The 19,506-nt window shown below is 38.1% G+C and overlaps 1 protein-coding gene across 4 annotated transcripts in view; it reads left to right on the plus strand.

Moving 5' to 3' along the window:
- The window catches only part of AHCTF1 (AT-hook containing transcription factor 1), a 60,299-nt gene that overhangs the window by 28,574 nt on the left and 12,219 nt on the right, over positions 1-19,506 (plus strand). For all 4 annotated transcript variants that reach the window (XM_020788029.3, XM_020788020.3, XM_020788036.3 and 1 more), the window contains 22 exons: positions 1,556-1,688; positions 1,792-1,973; positions 3,360-3,421; positions 4,764-4,892; positions 5,173-5,263; positions 5,349-5,438; positions 5,846-5,986; positions 6,386-6,490; positions 7,456-7,549; positions 8,030-8,153; positions 8,445-8,501; positions 10,614-10,760; positions 12,432-12,616; positions 12,852-12,996; positions 13,097-13,228; positions 13,686-13,833; positions 13,920-14,070; positions 14,494-14,592; positions 14,939-15,143; positions 16,146-16,343; positions 17,154-17,580; positions 19,015-19,147. In XM_020788029.3, coding sequence (XP_020643688.3) covers positions 1,556-1,688; positions 1,792-1,973; positions 3,360-3,421; positions 4,764-4,892; positions 5,173-5,263; positions 5,349-5,438; positions 5,846-5,986; positions 6,386-6,490; positions 7,456-7,549; positions 8,030-8,153; positions 8,445-8,501; positions 10,614-10,760; positions 12,432-12,616; positions 12,852-12,996; positions 13,097-13,228; positions 13,686-13,833; positions 13,920-14,070; positions 14,494-14,592; positions 14,939-15,143; positions 16,146-16,343; positions 17,154-17,580; positions 19,015-19,147 — 3,178 coding nt within the window. The remainder of the gene's footprint in view (positions 1-1,555; positions 1,689-1,791; positions 1,974-3,359; positions 3,422-4,763; positions 4,893-5,172; positions 5,264-5,348; positions 5,439-5,845; positions 5,987-6,385; positions 6,491-7,455; positions 7,550-8,029; positions 8,154-8,444; positions 8,502-10,613; positions 10,761-12,431; positions 12,617-12,851; positions 12,997-13,096; positions 13,229-13,685; positions 13,834-13,919; positions 14,071-14,493; positions 14,593-14,938; positions 15,144-16,145; positions 16,344-17,153; positions 17,581-19,014; positions 19,148-19,506) is intronic.

Raw genomic sequence — 19,506 nt, forward strand, 5'->3', positions numbered from 1 at the left:
CTCAAATCCACAGAGAACTCTTCAGGTAGAATGAGACATTTCATTCTTAACTCCATGCTCAGTGTCACATACAACAAAAAGGTTGAGTCAAATTTCTCAATCTTAACTGCTTGCAAGAGTGATTACTATATTGCCCACACCTCTTACTTGCGACAGGTGTGTCTAAATACAAATTAAAGGAGCATCACATACTTGAAAAGCAATTATTTCTTACAGTTTAGACACGGTGCCAATAATTTTGGCCAGTGCATTTTTGAGTTTCTGTGGGGGATTGTATCAGATTTGACTTTTCTTTTTCTGTGTTGTTCCAACGCAAACCAAAGAAATGAGCATGTGTATACCACAAAATTTGCAATTGCAGCAATTTTCTGACAGAATTGCAACGGTGCCAATATTTTTGGCCATGACTGTATATTGCAAGATAATCTTTTTGGTAAAGAAACTAATTGGCAACAGACTTTCATGTGCCATAAAAGCACAGAGAATTGTGATTAATTAGTTTTAACTGCATTTTTCTGCCAGGGAGATGGAAAGGCATCTTTTGGATTTTGCCTCATTTGTAAAAATACGCCAAACAGCAAAATATCTTCGTTCATAAAATACATTAAGTTCTGTAAACCTTGACTTTGGCGTGTGAGGGAACTGATTGCAACTCTGCTCCAGGCAGCAGTATATCTTGAAGTGACTGTGTTGTTGTAACCCTCGTTTTCCACAAAAATTATGCCAGAAGGAAAAAAAATGGTAAATCTCCTGTGCATATTGTATACCTAGAAAATCTTGGAAAGGGTTGCCATAAATCAGAATCAATGGCACATTATGCAGAAAGTTAGGAAACTAGACAACTCGAAGAAACAGTCCTTTTTTTTATATGGCATAATTTTGGCCTGCAACTTTGTCTAAAACTGTAAATCGTTTGTCTTTGGTCCCTGATCCAAAATTAAATTTTGCTTCTTGGAAGCACATCTGTAGCAAACAGCTAGATGGCACAGTGTTCTATATAATTAACAAATGTACAGTTTTATACCATTCTATTAAACCTCAAGACTATTTGTTTTAAAAGGACTGTTTGCAGAAAATTAGAGGAATGCTGGTATGTATTGATGTCTGTTGTTATTATATGCGTTCAAGTTGGAATTGATTATAGTGACCCTAAAAAGGATTTCAGGGTAAGTGAAATATTAAAGGAGTGGTTTTACCAGTTCTCCTCCCCCAGTGAGTTTCCATGGTTGAGCAGAGATTTGAACCCACACCTCCTGTGTCCTAGTCCATAATTCTGTCCATTTCACCACACTGTATTTTAGGTATGTTGATATTTATATAAATGAAGTTTGGATTGAGTTCCAAGTAGATGAATAAACTGGAAGATAATAAGGTCTAAGTAAATACATGGCACATAACCAAGTATTTTATCATGTTATAGTGAAATTTGTTCATCTTCAAGAGGAGTTGAGACATTTTTGTCTCTGTGTATGAGAAAATAAACTGCTTTTATGTATTTGGAGGGTACAAATAGACATACAGAACTTTCACTTTTTTCTTTCCTTTCACCCCACAGTCATATCACCAGACACAAGTGTGTCTGTCTTCAGCTGGCAAGTGAACACCTATGGTCAAGGCAAACCAAATACATATCTGGGCATTTTTGACATAAATCGTTGGTATCATGCTCAAATGCCAGATTCGTTAAGGTAAGCAGCAGAAGCAGCTTTTCTCCATAAATGTCCCAAAAGAATATGTAATATATTCACATCTTGATTTTATTTTATTGTGTGTTTTTTCTGTTTTCTCTAGGCCAGGGGAATTTCTGCACAATTGCCCCTATTTTGCATTGTGGTCCTTAGATGCTGTAGTGAACATGACATCTCCACATCGCATCTTAGATGTCTTGGTACATGAACGGAGCTTTAGTCGTGGTGTGCCTCCTTCATGTCCTCCACCTGAACAGTTTTTCAATCCAAGTACATACAGTTTTGGTAGGTGTAGCATCAACTACTTCTGCAGGAATCTGTTGAGTAGATAATTTACACTGTAATAACAAATTTCTAGCTATTACGTCCACTGGTCTTGTAAAAATAGTTCCTGGCAGAAACTCTACAGCCCATTTTGACTGAAAAAGAACTTGATGTCTTTCTGTGTACTAATATTTATGTTGCAGGAAAACATAATGTTTGTCTTGCACTCAAATCTGTGTGTTCTGTTTTATGGTGGAAAATATTCAGTGCTACATTTAAACTTATTGGGGCATTTGCTTAACCATGAGTCCTAAAAATCTGATACATGGTATGCATACTAAGAATATGCTAAGAGTGCCTACCTTGAATGTAGGAATTTTATTTGAAATAAAAGTTCTTACTAATTTAAATATCTTGGTGCATTTGAAGCCAGTATTACTTTCTTCAGAACTAAGTTCTCTAACCAAACTTCCCTAGTGAATACATAGATCTGCAGTTAAAGTGGCATTAGGTTAACCTGAAGGTCAGAGAAACAGGCTTCTCCCATCTCACAGACATAGAGTAGGTAGACCTCATTGGGCTGAAGGTACTCACCATTACAGGAGATGTGGCAAAAGATATGGCCCCACTCAGGTGGGTTAGAGAGAGGTCCAACTTGGATCAACTACATAACTATACTTAAAGGTTTCAGTGTATCAAAGTGCAATCTATTCCCACCAAGGTGGTTGGAGTTAGAAGCACAGAACACCAGAAAAACTGCTTCTTCTCTTGTACACACTTTTGAAAACTATAGTTTTAAGATAAGCAATGTGGGATAATCCCTGTGTTCTGTCAAGGTTTCAGTCTGGCAGCAGACAAGAAGTGTGCATGCTCTGTCCACTAATGGATCTGTTCAGGGATTGCAATTAGGAAGACAGATTGAGACATTTGGGTCAATACCTTTCTGCAAGGGTAGGGAATCCTTTAGGAAGGAGTACAATTGGGCATTGAGCTTTATACTTTCTCAGCATTAATATTGAAAAGCCTTAAGGAGATGCTTAGAGGTTCAGCTTGATTCTTGGAGGGATGCAGATATCTTGCCTCCAACTACCACTCTGAAGCCTCAGAAACCTCATTTTGTAGAAGAAGAGGGTAGCAGGGCTTGATTGAAGGGTCCCAACAGCCTACCCATCTGATGACATGCAAGGCATGACTCTTCTCTATGGAACTGTCCACTATTATCAGTCTGTAGCTGATGAGAGATGAAGTCCAGAAATATCTGGAGGCCACAGTTTCCCCACAGCTGCTCAAGACAAATACTTGAATATTGTCAGAAGAAGAGAGTTTTTGACCTTTCAGCAAATGGAGTGTTATAATTATTACTTGCTGCTGGCAGTGTAAATCCTAATGAAATACTCTGTTCCATAGATGCCACTTGTTTGCTGAACTCTGGAGTTGTTCATGTGACCTGCACAGGGTTTCAAAAGGATGTAAGTTATAATTATTACAGTGCTGCCCTCACAGCTCTCACTCTCTATTGGTATTATCTTTATATTATTGTATTATCTAATTCCACTGCTAAAAATGTTGCTTCTATCCTTGTAGCTTTATTTCGAAAATGACTTGGGAATAAGCATGCTATCACAAATGGAAAAAGACTACTGCTGTTCTCATATGTCAGTTTTTGGTACACTCTTACACTCAGATTGTCAGTGAGGAGCTCAACTCTTCTTCTTTTGTTTTTAATATTTTCACTGCTGTTGGCTGCAATCACTTCAAAACAAAGCTCTGCCCTCCACCTCTAGCCAATTTCATTTCCTCAGGAGGCCAAGAGACATTGGTTAGGAAATGAAGATGACCGGAGGCTGCAGGCCAGAGCACTACCCTACAGAGTGTCCAGAAGAATCAATGGCAAAGGGTTTAACCACCTGGTAAAATGGGTGGATGTGTGTTTGCGTAGTGGATGGAAGAATATGAAGACAGGCAAACGGAGAAAGTGAGTGATAGGATGGGTTTCCTAGGAAGTTGGAGAGAAGTCTAGACAAATCAAAGGGAGGTTGGGGTTACAGGGGGCTGAAGGGACGGGGGAAAGCTGATGTTAGATTGACAGTAGGGAGGAAATAATTCCTTCAGTGATTTGTCTAGAATACTTTTTATAAACATGTTCACTTTACAATGTGTTATTCAGTAGTGTAATAAGATGTAAGCATAAAAATGGGCCTACATGTAGAATGTCACATAAAATAATAAAGGTTTAAGCAGACGTGGCACCAAAGAAACATTTGTCCCTCCTGGTGCTTTCGCTACAGCTCAGCGTTTCTTACCATTGTTTGTGCTGGTTGAGGCTGATCAGGGTAGGGACAAATGTTTACGATCCCTGCGTTATATAAAATATATTTGCTGTGTAACTTGCCCTGACTCCATTATTGTGTGTATTTTGCTTAAAAAGTAGGCTACCCTGCAATTCTGGCTTGGTAGACACTAAAAATAAGTTGTAACTTGGCTAGAATCATATTGATGTTCACCTAAAATTGTGTAAATTGCCATGGGTAGTTGACAAGATGCAGGGGAGCATTTCAGTCAAATGATTGGTCATGTGTCTGGTTGTGCATCTGATGTGCTCTGGCACCTCATAAGTTAGCTACAGCAAATTGCACAAATCATGCACATCATCTCTATATTAAGTCCCCTTGGTTGCTTGCCACAGGCAATTTTGCCTTTGCTGGTATTTTGCAAAGGTATGCTTAATCTTTTCAATGGCCCAGTTTTAGCAATTTTCTACTGACAGTTTAATTATTGCCTTAATAAATAATTTGTTGTGCTTTATTACAGACCTTACATTTCTTAAAGAAACCTGCTTGTTCATTAAATGAAGCTATTCCTGATGGTTATAATAGATGCCTTGTAGCTGGTTTGCTTTCTCCGCGGTTTATTGATGTGCAGCCTTCAAGTCTGAGTCAGGTAAGTCCTTGGTTAATAAATATGTGGGTGAAAATGTTACATTGCCTTTGTGTGAATTTCCCCCCACTCCCCATCCAAATCTGGTTGCATTCAGCTATAACTCATTCTCTAACCAAGAAATCTGTACAGAAAAGCAAGTTTCTATATGTTCATGAAGGCCATCATTTAATGGTGGTTCATATGTCTCACTCTGGACCACCATTGCTCATTGTTCATATTACCATTGGTACTAAGATCATTGATAGTATCATTAAAGGATTTTGTTATTTGTTGTTTTTAGGAAGAGCAGTTTGAAGCTGTATTGTTAGCCGCTGTCCAAACCAGTTCTCTGGGACTCCTCATCAGCTGCATCAAACAGTGGAGTGCGGAAGGTAAGTAAAGCCTTAATTTATGATTAAATTGTCTTTTGAAACCTAAAATGTATGCTTATATCCTCTGCTTTTTTATTTTTTTAAGAGCAACCAGATTCTTCACCTAACTTGCGTTTTGTTCTTGAATGGACATGGAACAAAGTGGTGAATACAAAGGAGGACTTCATTCGTCTGTGTAAGTAGTATAGGTTATCTTGGAAATATCACAGTCAAAACACTGTATGTTAAATATACTCAGAACTAGCTTGTATTGCTGGTTCATTTCTCACTGGAGACGGGCATGCTCCGCGGTTTGGCCACACAGCTGTTCCATTGGCACCTGCCAGAGGAGGCAGGGCTGGAAAGCCGTGCCACTACCTCTTGAGTGGGCTCCCACTGAAGGAGACAGGGCTAGGAAGCCACACAGCTGTCTCTTAAGTGGGTGCCTGCCATAGGAGGCAGAGCAAGGGAAGCTGGTGTGCCCATGGAACATTGTGGCTGAACCACCATTCCCATCTCCATTTATTGCTGTTAAAAAAAGAACATCTTTAACTTTCACTCCAAGTTAATATTGTTCCATTTTTTTTATCTTTGTTTTGTAAGGTGTCCCATTGTTTGATGGATCATCAAACTTTATTGGCCCACATACTCTACAGTCTCTGCAGCATTGCGAGTTGCTCCTTAATAACCTCAGCACAGTTTTGAACTGTTTTGTAATGGAAACTCAAGAACTGACAGAACAAGGTGTGTAAGTTCGGTCAAATGTAGCATGGCCTTTTGATTAACCAGCCCAGTTGGCAAATCATGATTTGACCCTTAAATGCAATAGTTAGCGTAATAGACCAAATTAAACCCTAATTTGTAAAACAGAACTGCAGTGGCATTTTGCTAAAAATGATGTCAGCAGGATGACCTTGGATATACAATTTTAAACAGGGTTCTAATAGGCATATTTTTGAAGACTCTTCATACATAACTTTTCTAGCACTTGCTTGGTGGGGAAGTGTGTTTCTTTGTTGTTATTATAGCTGGCCAGATCTCATAAAGTGAATAAATACGTACTTTGTCCTTTACAAATTTGCTTTGAACTTTTATTGCTTTTCAAAGAGCTTTTTTTTAAAGTGACGTGTTTGTTTTTTTCAGGCTTTACAGATCTAACAAATAAGCAGGTTGTAACTGGTCTCCTTCTACAGTATGTGCAGGTGGTGATCTGGTTTTGTCGATCGAGTCTTCTTCCAGAAAGCTTAGGTAAAAAAAATTTTTGTTTCAGTTGTCAAACAGAATAACAATTCCTGTTTCAACAAAAAGTGACATGTAAATTCTGGATTACTTTCAAAATGATGGTACCTGACAGTAAAAGCTATGAATTCACTGGTGATGTGCAGAACTTCATGGGGGGAATATATCAAATAAGAACTTATGTGGATATTCCATACAGTTTCCATTCTTGCTACCATTCTTAGAGCACCAAGTAAAACCTTCTCTAGAGGACTAGAAGTTTCTCACTGAAGAAAACAACAATAACTAAGGGACTTCTTGTGATCCTTAAAGACTAGTATTTGGCAAAAAAAATTGTAAATTGTGTCCAGCTGAAGCAGAGGGCATTTGAAATGTAAGAAGTGTGAAAGGTCCCACATGAAGATGATCTTCTCAGTCACTCTGAAAAACTTGTTAACAGTTCTGAATGGGGGGATCTTAACAGTGGCTGTTAAGAAACTTAAAGGGGGTGATTAGATAACAAGTACATCCAAGCATAGATAAGCAGATTAACATATATAGGGCGAATGTATTCGCGAAGGCTTTCATGGCCAGGATCTAATGGTTGTTCTGGGTTTTTCGGGCTCTTTGGCCGTGTTCTGAAGGTTGTTCTTCCTAACATTTCGGCGGTCTCTGTGGCCGGCATCTTCAGAGGACAGCACTCTGACGACAACTAGGACAGAGTGCTGTCCTCTGGAGTTGCCAGCCACAGAGACTGGCAAAACGTTAGGAAGAACAACCTTCAGAACACGGCCAAAGAGCCCGAAAAACCCACAACAACCATATATAAGGTGATTTAACCTAACAGGTACTATGTTCTTTAAGACATGACAGCATTGGAAATTTAATTGAATTACTTGCTGTCAGTGTAGAAGGCAATCTACTTTGGAATTCTGTATTCAATTAGAATTGTTTCATATATTTCTAAAAATGAATTTATGTTTCCTTTTGCCTAGATGAAGATATGCAGTTGTCCAAACCTTTTTATAATTACCAACATATACAATGCTTTTATGCTAGTTGTCGTCAGAAACTGGAACGCTTATCAAGGTGAGGATTTTTAAAAGAAATGTTTGAATAACATAATGAAGAGTCACCAACCATCCGTTAGCTGTCCACCTTGCATCTGCTGTTGATCAGGAAGAGAAATCTAAGCAAGACACCTTAAGGATTGGTTGGCATGTTCAGAATGCTAGGCATATGCATTTATTTGTTTATTTCATTTGATTTGTATCCCGCCCATCTGGTCTATGCGACCACTCTGAGCGGCTATTTACATCTAATGTTTGTGAAACCTTTGTGTACATATGTGTGACTGCTAAAATGCTACAGTATCTGGTTTCCTTGCAGTGTCTGAATTGTATTCTGTTATACATACTCTCAGACTGACTCATTTGCCTTTTAAATTTTTATTGCAGAGTTATTTCTGTTTGTGGAGAGACAGATCCCCATTATCTGATAGAAATTTGAAATTCGTTTGTAATGTCTGGCAGTTTTAAATTGCATTATTCCTTTTTGTTTTTGTTGTAGAGGCAAATGGAACCCTGATTGTTTAATGATTGATGGACTAATTTCTCAGCTAGGTGACTTGGTTGTGAAGTTGTGGCAGAGAGATGGTGGAGGAACAGGGAAATATCCTCCTCCTTCGCTACATGTAAGTATGATTGGCAAATCTTTTATTGTATCTTAATTGAATTTTAATTGTTGTAAGCTGCCCAGAGATCTCTGGGTAGAGTGGGTGGCATATATATATATATATATATATATATATATATATATATATATATATATATATATATATATATATATATATATATATATATATATATATATATATATATATATATATATATATATAAAAATAAATAAATAAATAAATAAATAAATAAATAAATGTTAAAAATTTGAGAAATGATGCACCTGATGCTGATGTTTTGCGTTGTAGGCACTACTTGATCTCTACTTATCAGAAAATATTGACGAACTCTACAAGCATGCCATTGTATCCTTTCAAAACTTACTGCAACACAATGAGAATAATGGTTTTTTAATTTTTCAAAAGAAAACACATACAAACATGTTTCTTTGTAGTATTTTTGATACAGTATCAAGATAACTGAAAAACCCAAGAGCAAGCCATTGAAGAAAATAACAATAACTGCTACATAAGGGGAGAATAGAGAACAGATGTGTAAACGACAAATCCTCTGAATCACGTCCCCAACTTGTGTAATTTTGTGAGGCAGAAGCAGAATTTTTGTTGATACGTGAAGCGTGCAATTGGCATATCCAGAAGGGTGTCTTACTGAATGCTGAAAACCTCCCACATTATTGGCTTCACTGCAGACACATCAATTTTTTTGTGGTAGTCCACTGCTCCTCCCTTTGTTAGTCGTACCATAAAGTGGGGTAGAATAAAATAAGGCTCATTGTGCCCCATGACTAACACCATACCATGCACAGGGGAGCAAACAAGAAAAATACATGGTTCCTTGTTTCATCACCAAACCGCACAATCCTTTACACCTAGGTTAAAAAATACAAAATAAACCCAACCTAAATAGGCTTTATCCAGGAGCCTTTGCTCCTGCACCCCTTCATTTTTATATACTTGCAGGCCCTTTATTGCTTCCTCCCATTTTTCTCTTTTCTGACTTGTTTTCCATTGCACAGAAATTCACTTTTTCTTCAGCCCAAGTGTTTATAGTATTGGACCCAGACTTTGACTCGCTGTGTAACTTGGCACAGTGAAAGATGTTCTGTACCATTGTAGACTGTCGTTCACATGCAAGGCTATTTATTTTATTTTATTTTATTTTATTTTATTTTATATCCAGCCTATCTGATCTTACAACCACTCTAGGTGGCTCACAAACACATAAAAACAACATGTAAATATAACCAAAAAGAAAGTACAGGCCTAGTACCAAGGCTACAGGCTTGCACACACTAGCTTGAAATTAAGTGTCCTTGAACATAGTGAGACTTTTCTCAGTAAACATGCTTCTCTTTGAGCTATAAGTCTTAAGCAAGAGATTGAGTGTTGGATCCTAAATTCATCTCAGTAGTAGACTCCAGAGTTGTTGTCAATTATTTGTTACAATAATTTTCTACTCTGAGTGAAATTGAAAAGTTTAAGATGTGGTGTGGCACATACAAGATTTCCAGATTTCCATGGCTGGATCCTGGTACTCTTAAAAACTACATGATAGGCAAGAAATTCAATACCCAAAACTCATCTTGTTTCTCTTCTTGGATTAAAACTTTCAAACATTCCCTTTTTTTCTTAAGCGAAACAAACAAATCAGAAATAGTGCAGTACAGCATTTTAAACAAGAATGTACTGTGGTTCAGATGAAGCCCCACTGAGCTCAGCAAAACTTATTTTACAGTAAATATAACATAGTTTAAGTCTGCAAAATACTGTGTTCATTAATCATACAATGAAGTTATTTGCTATAGAGGTACACCTGTGTTTCAGTGGCCAATCTATCATTGAGATTTCTCCAGTGAAAGCAGAGTCTTAATTATTGCTGACAAGAGAAGCTAATACTGTCCCTAAAGAATTCATCCTGCTCTGTTTATGCCAGAAGATTCATGCCTCTTACTAAGGAGTAGTTTTTTATTTATGCATTGTGGCTTCTGAATAAATGTGCATAGAATTAGGGTTATGCTGTTGAAATGTATTGGGATTTATTTCTCTTTTGTTTGAAGTGATAGTTAACACCCAAGCTACCATATTTATAGGTGGCTAGAATTTCTGTCAGTATTGTTGGCTAAACATGTTAGCTTGCTGTGAGAAAGGATGGCTACAACTGTATAGTTTATGGGGTTGGGTGGATTTTGAAATAGAGAGTTATTGTAACTTTTAGGGCTGAAGGGAAGGCAATAATGTGGGGCTTTTAGCATTCACCAGGACTGCCTCTGAGTGTCATATTTAAGCTGGGAGAGAAAATAAGAGCTTGCCTCCATGACAGAATGGAGTTTCCTACGACCATAATTTCTTCCGTATCTCCATGGTCTTTGAAGGAATAAGGAATAAGATTCTTTATTTAAAAACTGTAGAGAGTAATTGTTTTGTAACTTGCTGATTGCCCTTAATATTTATAATCAGACAATTTATTTGCTCTTGGACATCATGCATTCCTGCCCAAACAGGGATGATAGTTCTGTGGACTCATTTCCAACTGCCTTTGCAGTCCCTGTAGGTCTTGTTAACTTAATTCAAGGTTTCTGGTGTTTGGATCACAATGACTACGAGGTAGGTGTTTTAAGTGATGTCTCATCTTTTTCTGTAAATGGCAGCTAAAGGAAAATAGAAAGAAATATATAACATCAATTTTAGTGTATTGAATTAATATATGTAGTGGAAATTATCCTTTTCTAACAGTCCAGCTTGAAAGCCAGTAATACCAGGATCCTATTGAATACAGTGCAATTCCAGGATATGAACTATATTCTCCAGCATAGTGGCTGCAAGCAAGTGTAGGATGATAGCTTATGAATTAGCATACTTTTCAGGATTCTAGAATTATACTACCTGTCAGTCTAGAGAAGTTGCTGGGGCAGTTGTGGGAAACATGACTATTACCCTGGGAACATCTGTTTGTATACTAAAGTGCCACTTATATTGACAGAAATTGGCCTACTTATGATACAATTGTAGTGCTGGTAAGCTACAAGTTCATAACAGCTAAATGTACAATTTTTGACAAGCAAGTTTCAGTCCAGTCAGAGCTGCTATTGCATCTCAAGCATATCAGTGCCAGAACATGTGGCACAATAGATGATTAGGAATCCTTTGTGATTATTCACAGGGAAGTATTCCCAACTCCATTGGTTGGGCTGTACGGCACAGTTGGCCCACTGGAACTACATAGGATGCTTCTATAGCTAGATCAGTTGATTTTCAGTCACAGGTTGAGATGTGAGAGGGGAGAGAAAGAACATGCACAGGGATTAAACAGCATGCAGCCTCCCCCCCCTACTTATTTTTGTGGCCTGATGAAATTCGGCTAGATACCTGTGATTTAGAAATAATCAATTTTGCTTGCTATAAAAGAAAATTGTGGTCCTAGATCGCTTTAAAGCAAGGCACACGCTCCCAGCACACCTTATTTTCAGCCAAAATGGGGTGTTTGATGTAAAAGCGGAAGTAGGCTTCCAGTTAGTTCTGCCACTGAGTTTCAAGAACATGCAGCAACAATAGTAGGTGCAGACTTGAGTGAATTTTGAGAAAAGTCTCATGTCCAAGGCCTGTCAAAAGAGTCTCTCAATCTATGGGATTAGTTAATAAACCAGTTTTAGTACAAAACTTTATTAATAAAGAGGTTTAAAATGGTATTCCATTTGTTTTGTTGCTAGTTGTAAAGCTTTAGTACTCCTTAATAATAGCTTACTAAAGGGATAGCTGTTTTAGTCTGTTTCAGCTTGTTTCCCTCAGAGAAAAAAGAAGAGGGGAAAAGCAAAGGACAAAACATGACACCTTCAAGACTTACAAATTTGTTTCAGTATAAAAAAAATCACACTGAAACAATTCTGTCCTTAATGTTTAAAGAAACAAGGCACCAGAACATTTGTTACTTTGCTTTTTTGTCTTTTTCTCTCATCCCCACCTTTAGCCAACTGCTTTAGTATAGCACTATCATTTTAACAGAATTCTTATACACATGGTCCTCTTATGTTTATTTTGCTTTTCTCTCAAATAAAAATCTAGACATAGGCCAGGATTCAAAAGGTTACATGTATTGGAATGTTTCCAGCCCCATCCATGTACCGTTCCTAAACAGGTAGCCCTGTTCCAAAAATTGTGGAAACATCCAGTGGCATTCTGTCTTTCTTTAAATCATGCCTGCAGTTGATAAAAATATACAGCTAATATAGATGGCTCTGAGTATACATATATTCTAACTGATATCTTGGACTCTTGCAGAATTCTCTGGCCTATCTGTTCCATCCAGCTACAGTCAGATTACCTTGGCAACACATAAGGATAATTCAATCCTTGATGTCCCAAGGAGAGCACAAGCGAGCCCTCCGATACATACAAACAATGAAACCATCCATGTTGAGCAACAGTGAAGTTGCCCTTCACATTACTGTCTTACTGTTTAACAGGTGAAAATGAACAGTTAACCTGTTTTTCTTTTCTTCTACATTACTGTACAAAACATGTTTATGAAAACCCTGAATTAAAAACAGTATATAAAGACATTTGGCAGTGTACTGCTGCTCATTTTTCATTTACTTTTCAATGGTACATGCAAGACATTTTACTTGTAATATTTTTTAAAAAATTTCCCTGTAGAATACTAAACCCAATTTTAATTTACATTTCCAAAATCAATTTCAGCTGTATGGTGGAAGCTTGGAGTGTGTTGAGGCAACATTCTACTCGATTAAATGTGGAGGAGATGCTCAGACATATATATGAAACCTGTCAAGAATTAGGCCTCATGGAAGATCTACTAAAACTACCATTCACAGAAACTGAACAGGTGAACTATATTCTTAAATTGTGGTTCCACTCTTAAAAAAAGGGAGGGGTTAATACAGTGTTGCTATGCGTATTCTAAAAAAGTCTTAATTTTCTTCTAGGAGTGCCTAGAAAAGTTCTTGCAGACAAGCACCGGTGTTAACAACCATGAGTTCCTCTTAATCCATCATCTTCAGCGTGCAAACTACATTCCTGCCTTGCAGCTGAATCAGTCACTGAAGAATAATCTCATGGTAAACTTTTAATAGTTGACTGGGAATAGCAGAAGTTAAGATTGCCTTTGATATGCTGAACAAAGAAACTGTGTATCTTTAAACTAGTGCTTTAAAAAGTATCTCAGAAAATGTACTTGGAAATATAATTTGTCAGTCATTGAGACATAAATTATTGTTCAAGTGACATTCACAAACCATTTTGTAGAGAGAAAGATGGAAATTATGCCAAAAGTAATTTTAAAGTCTTCCTTTGGCGATTTGAAGGAATTGGTTGCATTAGCATCCCAAGTTTCCTATCACTCTTTAAACATTTTTTTAATTTTGCTGCCAGTAACTTGCATGTTGAAGCTCTTACTTTCCAAACAAAATTATTTTATCACAAATTGTGTTTTATGGATATGGTGCCTTTGTTTGAAGGGAAACTTCAGTTATTTCTTCAAAAAGTTCATTCCTCTTCACTGCTGTCTTAAACCAGCATGATCGCAATCCTCATTGGAGAGAGAGATCTGTTGTCAGAAACTCTATATTAGACCAGTATGGAAAAGTTCTACCCAGAGTGCAAAGGAAGCTAGCTGTAGAGCGAGCCAAGCCTTACCACATACCATCTTCACTACGGCGGGAAAGTAAGTTATCATTTCAGTGGAGAGGTGGTACTTCTAAAAAGTTGTTTTGAAGTATGTAATATTAAGCTTTTCTTTTATCCTTTTAGTTCTAAGACCGAAACCATTATCAACTGTTGCAAAGCAAGCTGCTCCAGGAAATGTGGTGACAAAATCAACTTTCATAAATAATGTACTGTCCAAAATTGGAGAGGTGTGGGAAGAAACAGAACAGAAAAATAAACCATTTCAGAGTGATATGTAAGTACTTTTAGATTTGCTAGTGCCAGTGCTGAAACAGATAGAGCTGTTTTAGCACTGTCTTAAATCTTCATCCTCCTTCCATTAACAGTTCATAATACTCTGATAATTGATGTTATTCTCTGAAAAGTTCATTTTGCCAGTAGAAGAATTTACTTAGAAACTGCTGTACTTTGCATCTCCTTATACGTTGTGTTGTATGAAATGTAATACTTTTGCATATCAAGGTGGGACTTGGATCAGATACGCAGATGAAAAGACAGCAATGTATATTTTTTCTTTAAAAAAATGGAAGTAAGCTGTACAGCTAACATAATTATTGAGAGCTCTAACTCAGTCTGTTTAGGGAAAATGCTACTTACATGGACATGTGAATATAATGAGTTCTATGAACCTGACCTCTTGCTTTTTTTCAAAATTTAGCACTGAGGAACAGCCATCTAACTCATTGTGCAATGACAGAGAGTTGCCAAATCCATTTGTGGGGACACCCGTTACTAAATCACTAGGAAAATGTTCCAGGTAAAATAATTTTATATATTTGAAGTGCACTTGCTTATTTGTTTGCATAGGGTATTTTCTGGATCCACTGAAATTAGCCACAGTATTCTTACTGTAGTGAGATTGCTCAGTGAATTTGTACCAAATAGTTAGGATGTGGTGAATAATATAGCCTAGCCCTATGTGAAGCCTTGCGTGTTGTCTTTTCTTAAAAATGCAGCATTTTACCAATAAGTTGATCCATGTGAAGTGAATTATAGTAATATAGCAATCAAAGTATAAATTATAAAATGTAGTTATAGAAGCATGACTTGGAAGCATCTTGAGACACAGCAACCTAATCTGTTTAACTTTAAAATATTTACAGATTGCTCGACTTGGTGGTCCAGCCTATTTCTCTTGATTCACCACCCTTTCGGAGTAGCCTGCAGGTGTCACCAACAGCTTCTGCTTCAAGTGTGCTTTCTAGTCCATTGCATTTCAACCCTCAATGGTCCTTAAGAGCATTACTGCATAAGAATGTCAAAAGAGCACCGGAATTAGCATTATTGGAAACACCGAATATTGTCAAGGTATAACAAAACTGTAGAGCAGTGGTCCCCAACCTTTTTAGCCCCGCAGACCGGCTGGGGAAGGCCGGGCATCCCCCTGCACTCGTGCGCATGCATGAGGGAGCATGAGCACTCTTGCAGGGGCACTCATGCAGGCGCATGCACAAAGGGTGGTGCACCGCTCGTGCGGGCACCCGGGTGCTTGCGTGCAGGCACAAACTGGCTGTGTGGGAGGGAGTGTGTGCAGGGGTGGGATGGTGCCTCTCCGCAACCCACTCTGGCTCAGGCCACGGACCAGCACCAGGCTGGGGACCGGGGACCTCTGCTGTAGACTTTGAAGACGGTCCGGCGACTGCAACTGGTCCAGAATCGAGCGGCACGGCTGGTGAGTGGTGTGGCCGCCAGGGAACATATCAAGCCGATTCTGTATAAGTTACATTGGCTACCAGTTGCTGCCCGGGCCCAATTCAAAGTGCTTGTTTTGACATATAAAGCCCTAAACGGCTTGGGCCCTGGATACCTGAAAGACCGCCTCCTTCCATATGAACCTACCTGGCAGTTAAGATCTAGCCAGGGGGCCCTTTTGAAAGAGCCGTCCCTCAAGGAGGTAAGAGGGATGGCCTGTAGACAAAGGGCCTTTTCGGCAGCTGCCCCCAGACTATGGAATGCCCTCCCTTGAGATTCGTCTGGCACCGACACTGATGACATTTCGGCGCCAGGTCAAAACCTTCCTGTTCCAGAAGGCTTTTAACTGAAATAATATTAGCTGTGGGTCCGATGGCAATTTTATATATATTTTAATTGTATTTTAATTGCTACATAACTTTATTGTATTTTAAATGCTGTAAGCCGCCCAGAGACCTTTGGGTAGTGTGGGCGGCATATAAATTAAATAAATAAATAAATAAATAATAAATAGACGTTTCAGGATTCTATTTGGTTTATAGCCTGAAGATTGTTAACATTTGGCAGTTGTTTGGATGTTTGGTTCATTTGTTTTAAAGTGTTTTCTCCTTCCCCTAGAGAGCTAAAGCTTTGACATCCGCATCTTCCTATGGGTTCCCTGCCTTTACACCTCAATCTATTTTGAGGAGTAAAGGCACTACACCTTTAGCTACTCCAACTGCATCTCCAGGAAGATCTGTTACACCCCCTTTGCGGACAAAAGAAACAAAAATATCATTTATGGAAGAAAACAAAATTTCGCAATGGACTGCTGAAGTAAGTTGGGAGATGTGAAGCAGAAAAAGTAAATAGTTTGATGTAGAGAACTGCTGTTGATACTCTTCCAAGTAGAAAGTGAGGGGAACACAAATTGGCCAGACTAGAGTTTGCATGCATAGAACACAGATATGAATGTAGTGTAAATGTATAGATGTCAGGCAAGCCGACAAAACATGGTATCGTTCTGATTGCATCCTGCTTCCATGCTTGCATAGGGCATATCTACAAAGTTCATTATGTGTAGCTTTTCCTGTGACTTAAGGGACAGTACCCTGCCTTCATGTGGCCTGAAACAGTCAAGTAAAGCATTGTTTTAAAGCATGCACATTTTCTGAGAGTGCAGAAGTTCTGTCAAATGGTTTCTTTTCTGTTTACAGTAGAAGTGTTTTCTGTTGATGTTTTACTTCAAAAGCACCCACATCATACAAGTAAACAGGCATTCAAGATGTTCAGAACCATTGTGTACTCAGGTGGAGTGATCACCTAATTTCAGTAGTGGAATCCCATTTGCAAATAATATACTGTATGTATACTTGATGTATGTATGTATGTATGTATGTATGTATGTATGTATGTATGTATGTATGTATGTATGTATGTATGTATGTATGTATGTATGTATGTATGTATGTATGTATGTATGTATGTATGTATGTATGTATGTATGTATGTATGTATGTAGTTTCTTGTAGGCAGGAAGGTTTGGTATGTTCCTGGTAGATCAGAGTATTATGTGGTCACGATTTTCTGTTGACTTGGAAAATTGAATTACATATTTATTGTAACCTGGATTTTTTCCTTTTCCAGATGGCAGATGATAAAGCAAAACAGACTGCAGGTTTATCTGAATTTAATATTAACACTCAAATGGAGAATATCTGGACCAAAAATAGAAAAGCTCCATCCTTTTCGGTATGCAGTCTTCAAAAAGACCATGAAGAAGTTGAGCTATCATCAAAAAGCATACCAGACAAACATTTGAATACAACTGAGGACTCCAAGGAAACTCATGACACTTGTGTTGATTCATCTGAAACTATTACAGAGTATCATGATACAGAATCACCAGTTGACTTGGGAAATGATACTTTTGCAGCCTCTCAGTCAGTTCACTGTATTTCTGAAGACCTTGTAAATATGCAGCAATCAGCTGTAAGAGAAACCAGTGGGATTGTTAGGAGTGATCTTTTGCAAATAGAACACCAAATATCTGCAGAGAAAGAGCAATCAGCTGGTATGTGTCATTGACCTGGTTGTCTACAGATGTAACAGAAAAGGATAGTGAGAATGAGCATATAGGAGCAGAACAAATTTCCACATAATCTACTATTGATTCTCTAGCAAAATTAATAGACTAAGATGAGAGAGGCAGCCAGTCTTCCCCTATCCACCTTTATCTCCACTTCTCTCCACTATAGATGGAGATGGGCTGTGCCAATGGAATAGGGTAAATCTAAACCAGTTTTTTCTCAGCCCAGTGCCCTAAAAGTGCTCTGGATTTTGATTTCCAGCACTTCTCACTATTGGCCATGGTAGCTGGAGCTGATAGCAGTTACAGTCCTAAACATCTAGGATCATCAATTTGAAAATAGTTTAAATAGGAGAAACCAGAAGTTGAGCAAACTAGCTCTATTCAGGCATTAGAATAGCTGGTTGGCTGAACACAGAGGAGAGCACTAACTCCTCTCCATTTTTTGCCATATGATGGAGACTGAAGGGAGGTAAGGTTATCACTTGTATATAGGTTTTTCATGTGTCCAAGAATCCAAAAAAATCTTGCTTGTGTGTAGAAGCTGCCACAAGAAGGAATATCTGCTCTTTAGACTCCTCTGTCATTGTATGAAGAAATCAGTGACAAAATGGGGCAGGGCTAAGTGCTCCCACCTAAACATGTTCAGCCAACCAGCTATTCTAATGGTTGATTGGAGCTGTCTGCTTTTAGGGGGTAGGAGTACATTGCATCAGTTGTTACAAGTCTGGATTGATACTGTTTAGCTATTGGTAAACAAATAATCTGTTACTTTAAGAACATCTAAGATAAAATACAGTATTCTGTGATAATGATTTTCCTTCATTAATACACATGACTTTCCTTGCCCTTCAATGCAAAACAGCAAAATCATAATATACTACCAACAGGAGCCTACAAATTTTGTTGCCATCGGTGACTTCTCTCTATTTGGATGGCAAGCATAATCACCTTAGTTCTCCACGCATTGCTGCAGATTGGGGGTGAAGGCAGGGAGTTTCCATGTGCCATCTGCAAGAGACCAGCTTTTTGGCTGGCACACACAGAAGTCTGAAAAGGATTGATACTAGCCTCCAGCATTATACTGGCATTAGAAGGCAGTAGCAGAGAGACAGATGGGACTTTCCTTCTTCCTTCTCTGGAGCTTAGCATAAAGTGAGCCAGGATCCTGCCTTTGTACCTCTCTGTCTGACAGAGCATTTGGAATGGTTGTTGAGAACTAGAAACCCACATAACCTTCACCTCTTAATTTCTGTTTGCATTTCAATTTAGTGGGGATAAATACTTTTAACTGCAGAAAATAAGTAAAATATGTTATAGGATGTGTGCTCTTCAAAAAGTATGTGCATTTGTTTGTTTGTTTTTAAATATGAAATGCATCATCCTCTGCATTTAAAATGTCTATTGTTTCCTAAAAAGGTGAACAAGAAACAGCATTTCCCGAAAAGGAGGACAAGGATTATGGCTCACTTCCGGAGAATAGAGTAGTAGTGATGGATGATTTAAATGCTTTCCAAGACACTAATGTGTCCTTTGGGCCACCTAATGGAAGGTAAATATACCAAGTAGTTCTTGAAAATAACAGATGTAATCTGTTTTAACATTAAGGTTAACATTTTTGTTTGTTGCTTCAACTGTTTGACTCCTGTGATTATGATGCATCCTAAGTGGGGAAAGGGTCACAGCTGGTGCACTCTTCTGCAATCCTGCTTCTAGAACGCCCCCTATTTTCTTCCTTATTTTCTATCCTTTCCCAAACAGCATGGTGATAGTTCCAAGGTGCTCTTTTGACCCTCTAATAACCTTCATAAAGATTAATAACAACTTGTATCAAATATTCAGGTTTGTAAAAAAGCCATATAGTTTATCCTTAGACAGTTATGTACATTTGGGTTTTCTGTTGTAATTAAA

This window comes from Pogona vitticeps, chromosome 1 (assembly GCF_051106095.1).
Source record: "Pogona vitticeps strain Pit_001003342236 chromosome 1, PviZW2.1, whole genome shotgun sequence".
In the NCBI taxonomy this organism is placed as follows: Eukaryota; Metazoa; Chordata; class Lepidosauria; order Squamata; family Agamidae; genus Pogona; species Pogona vitticeps.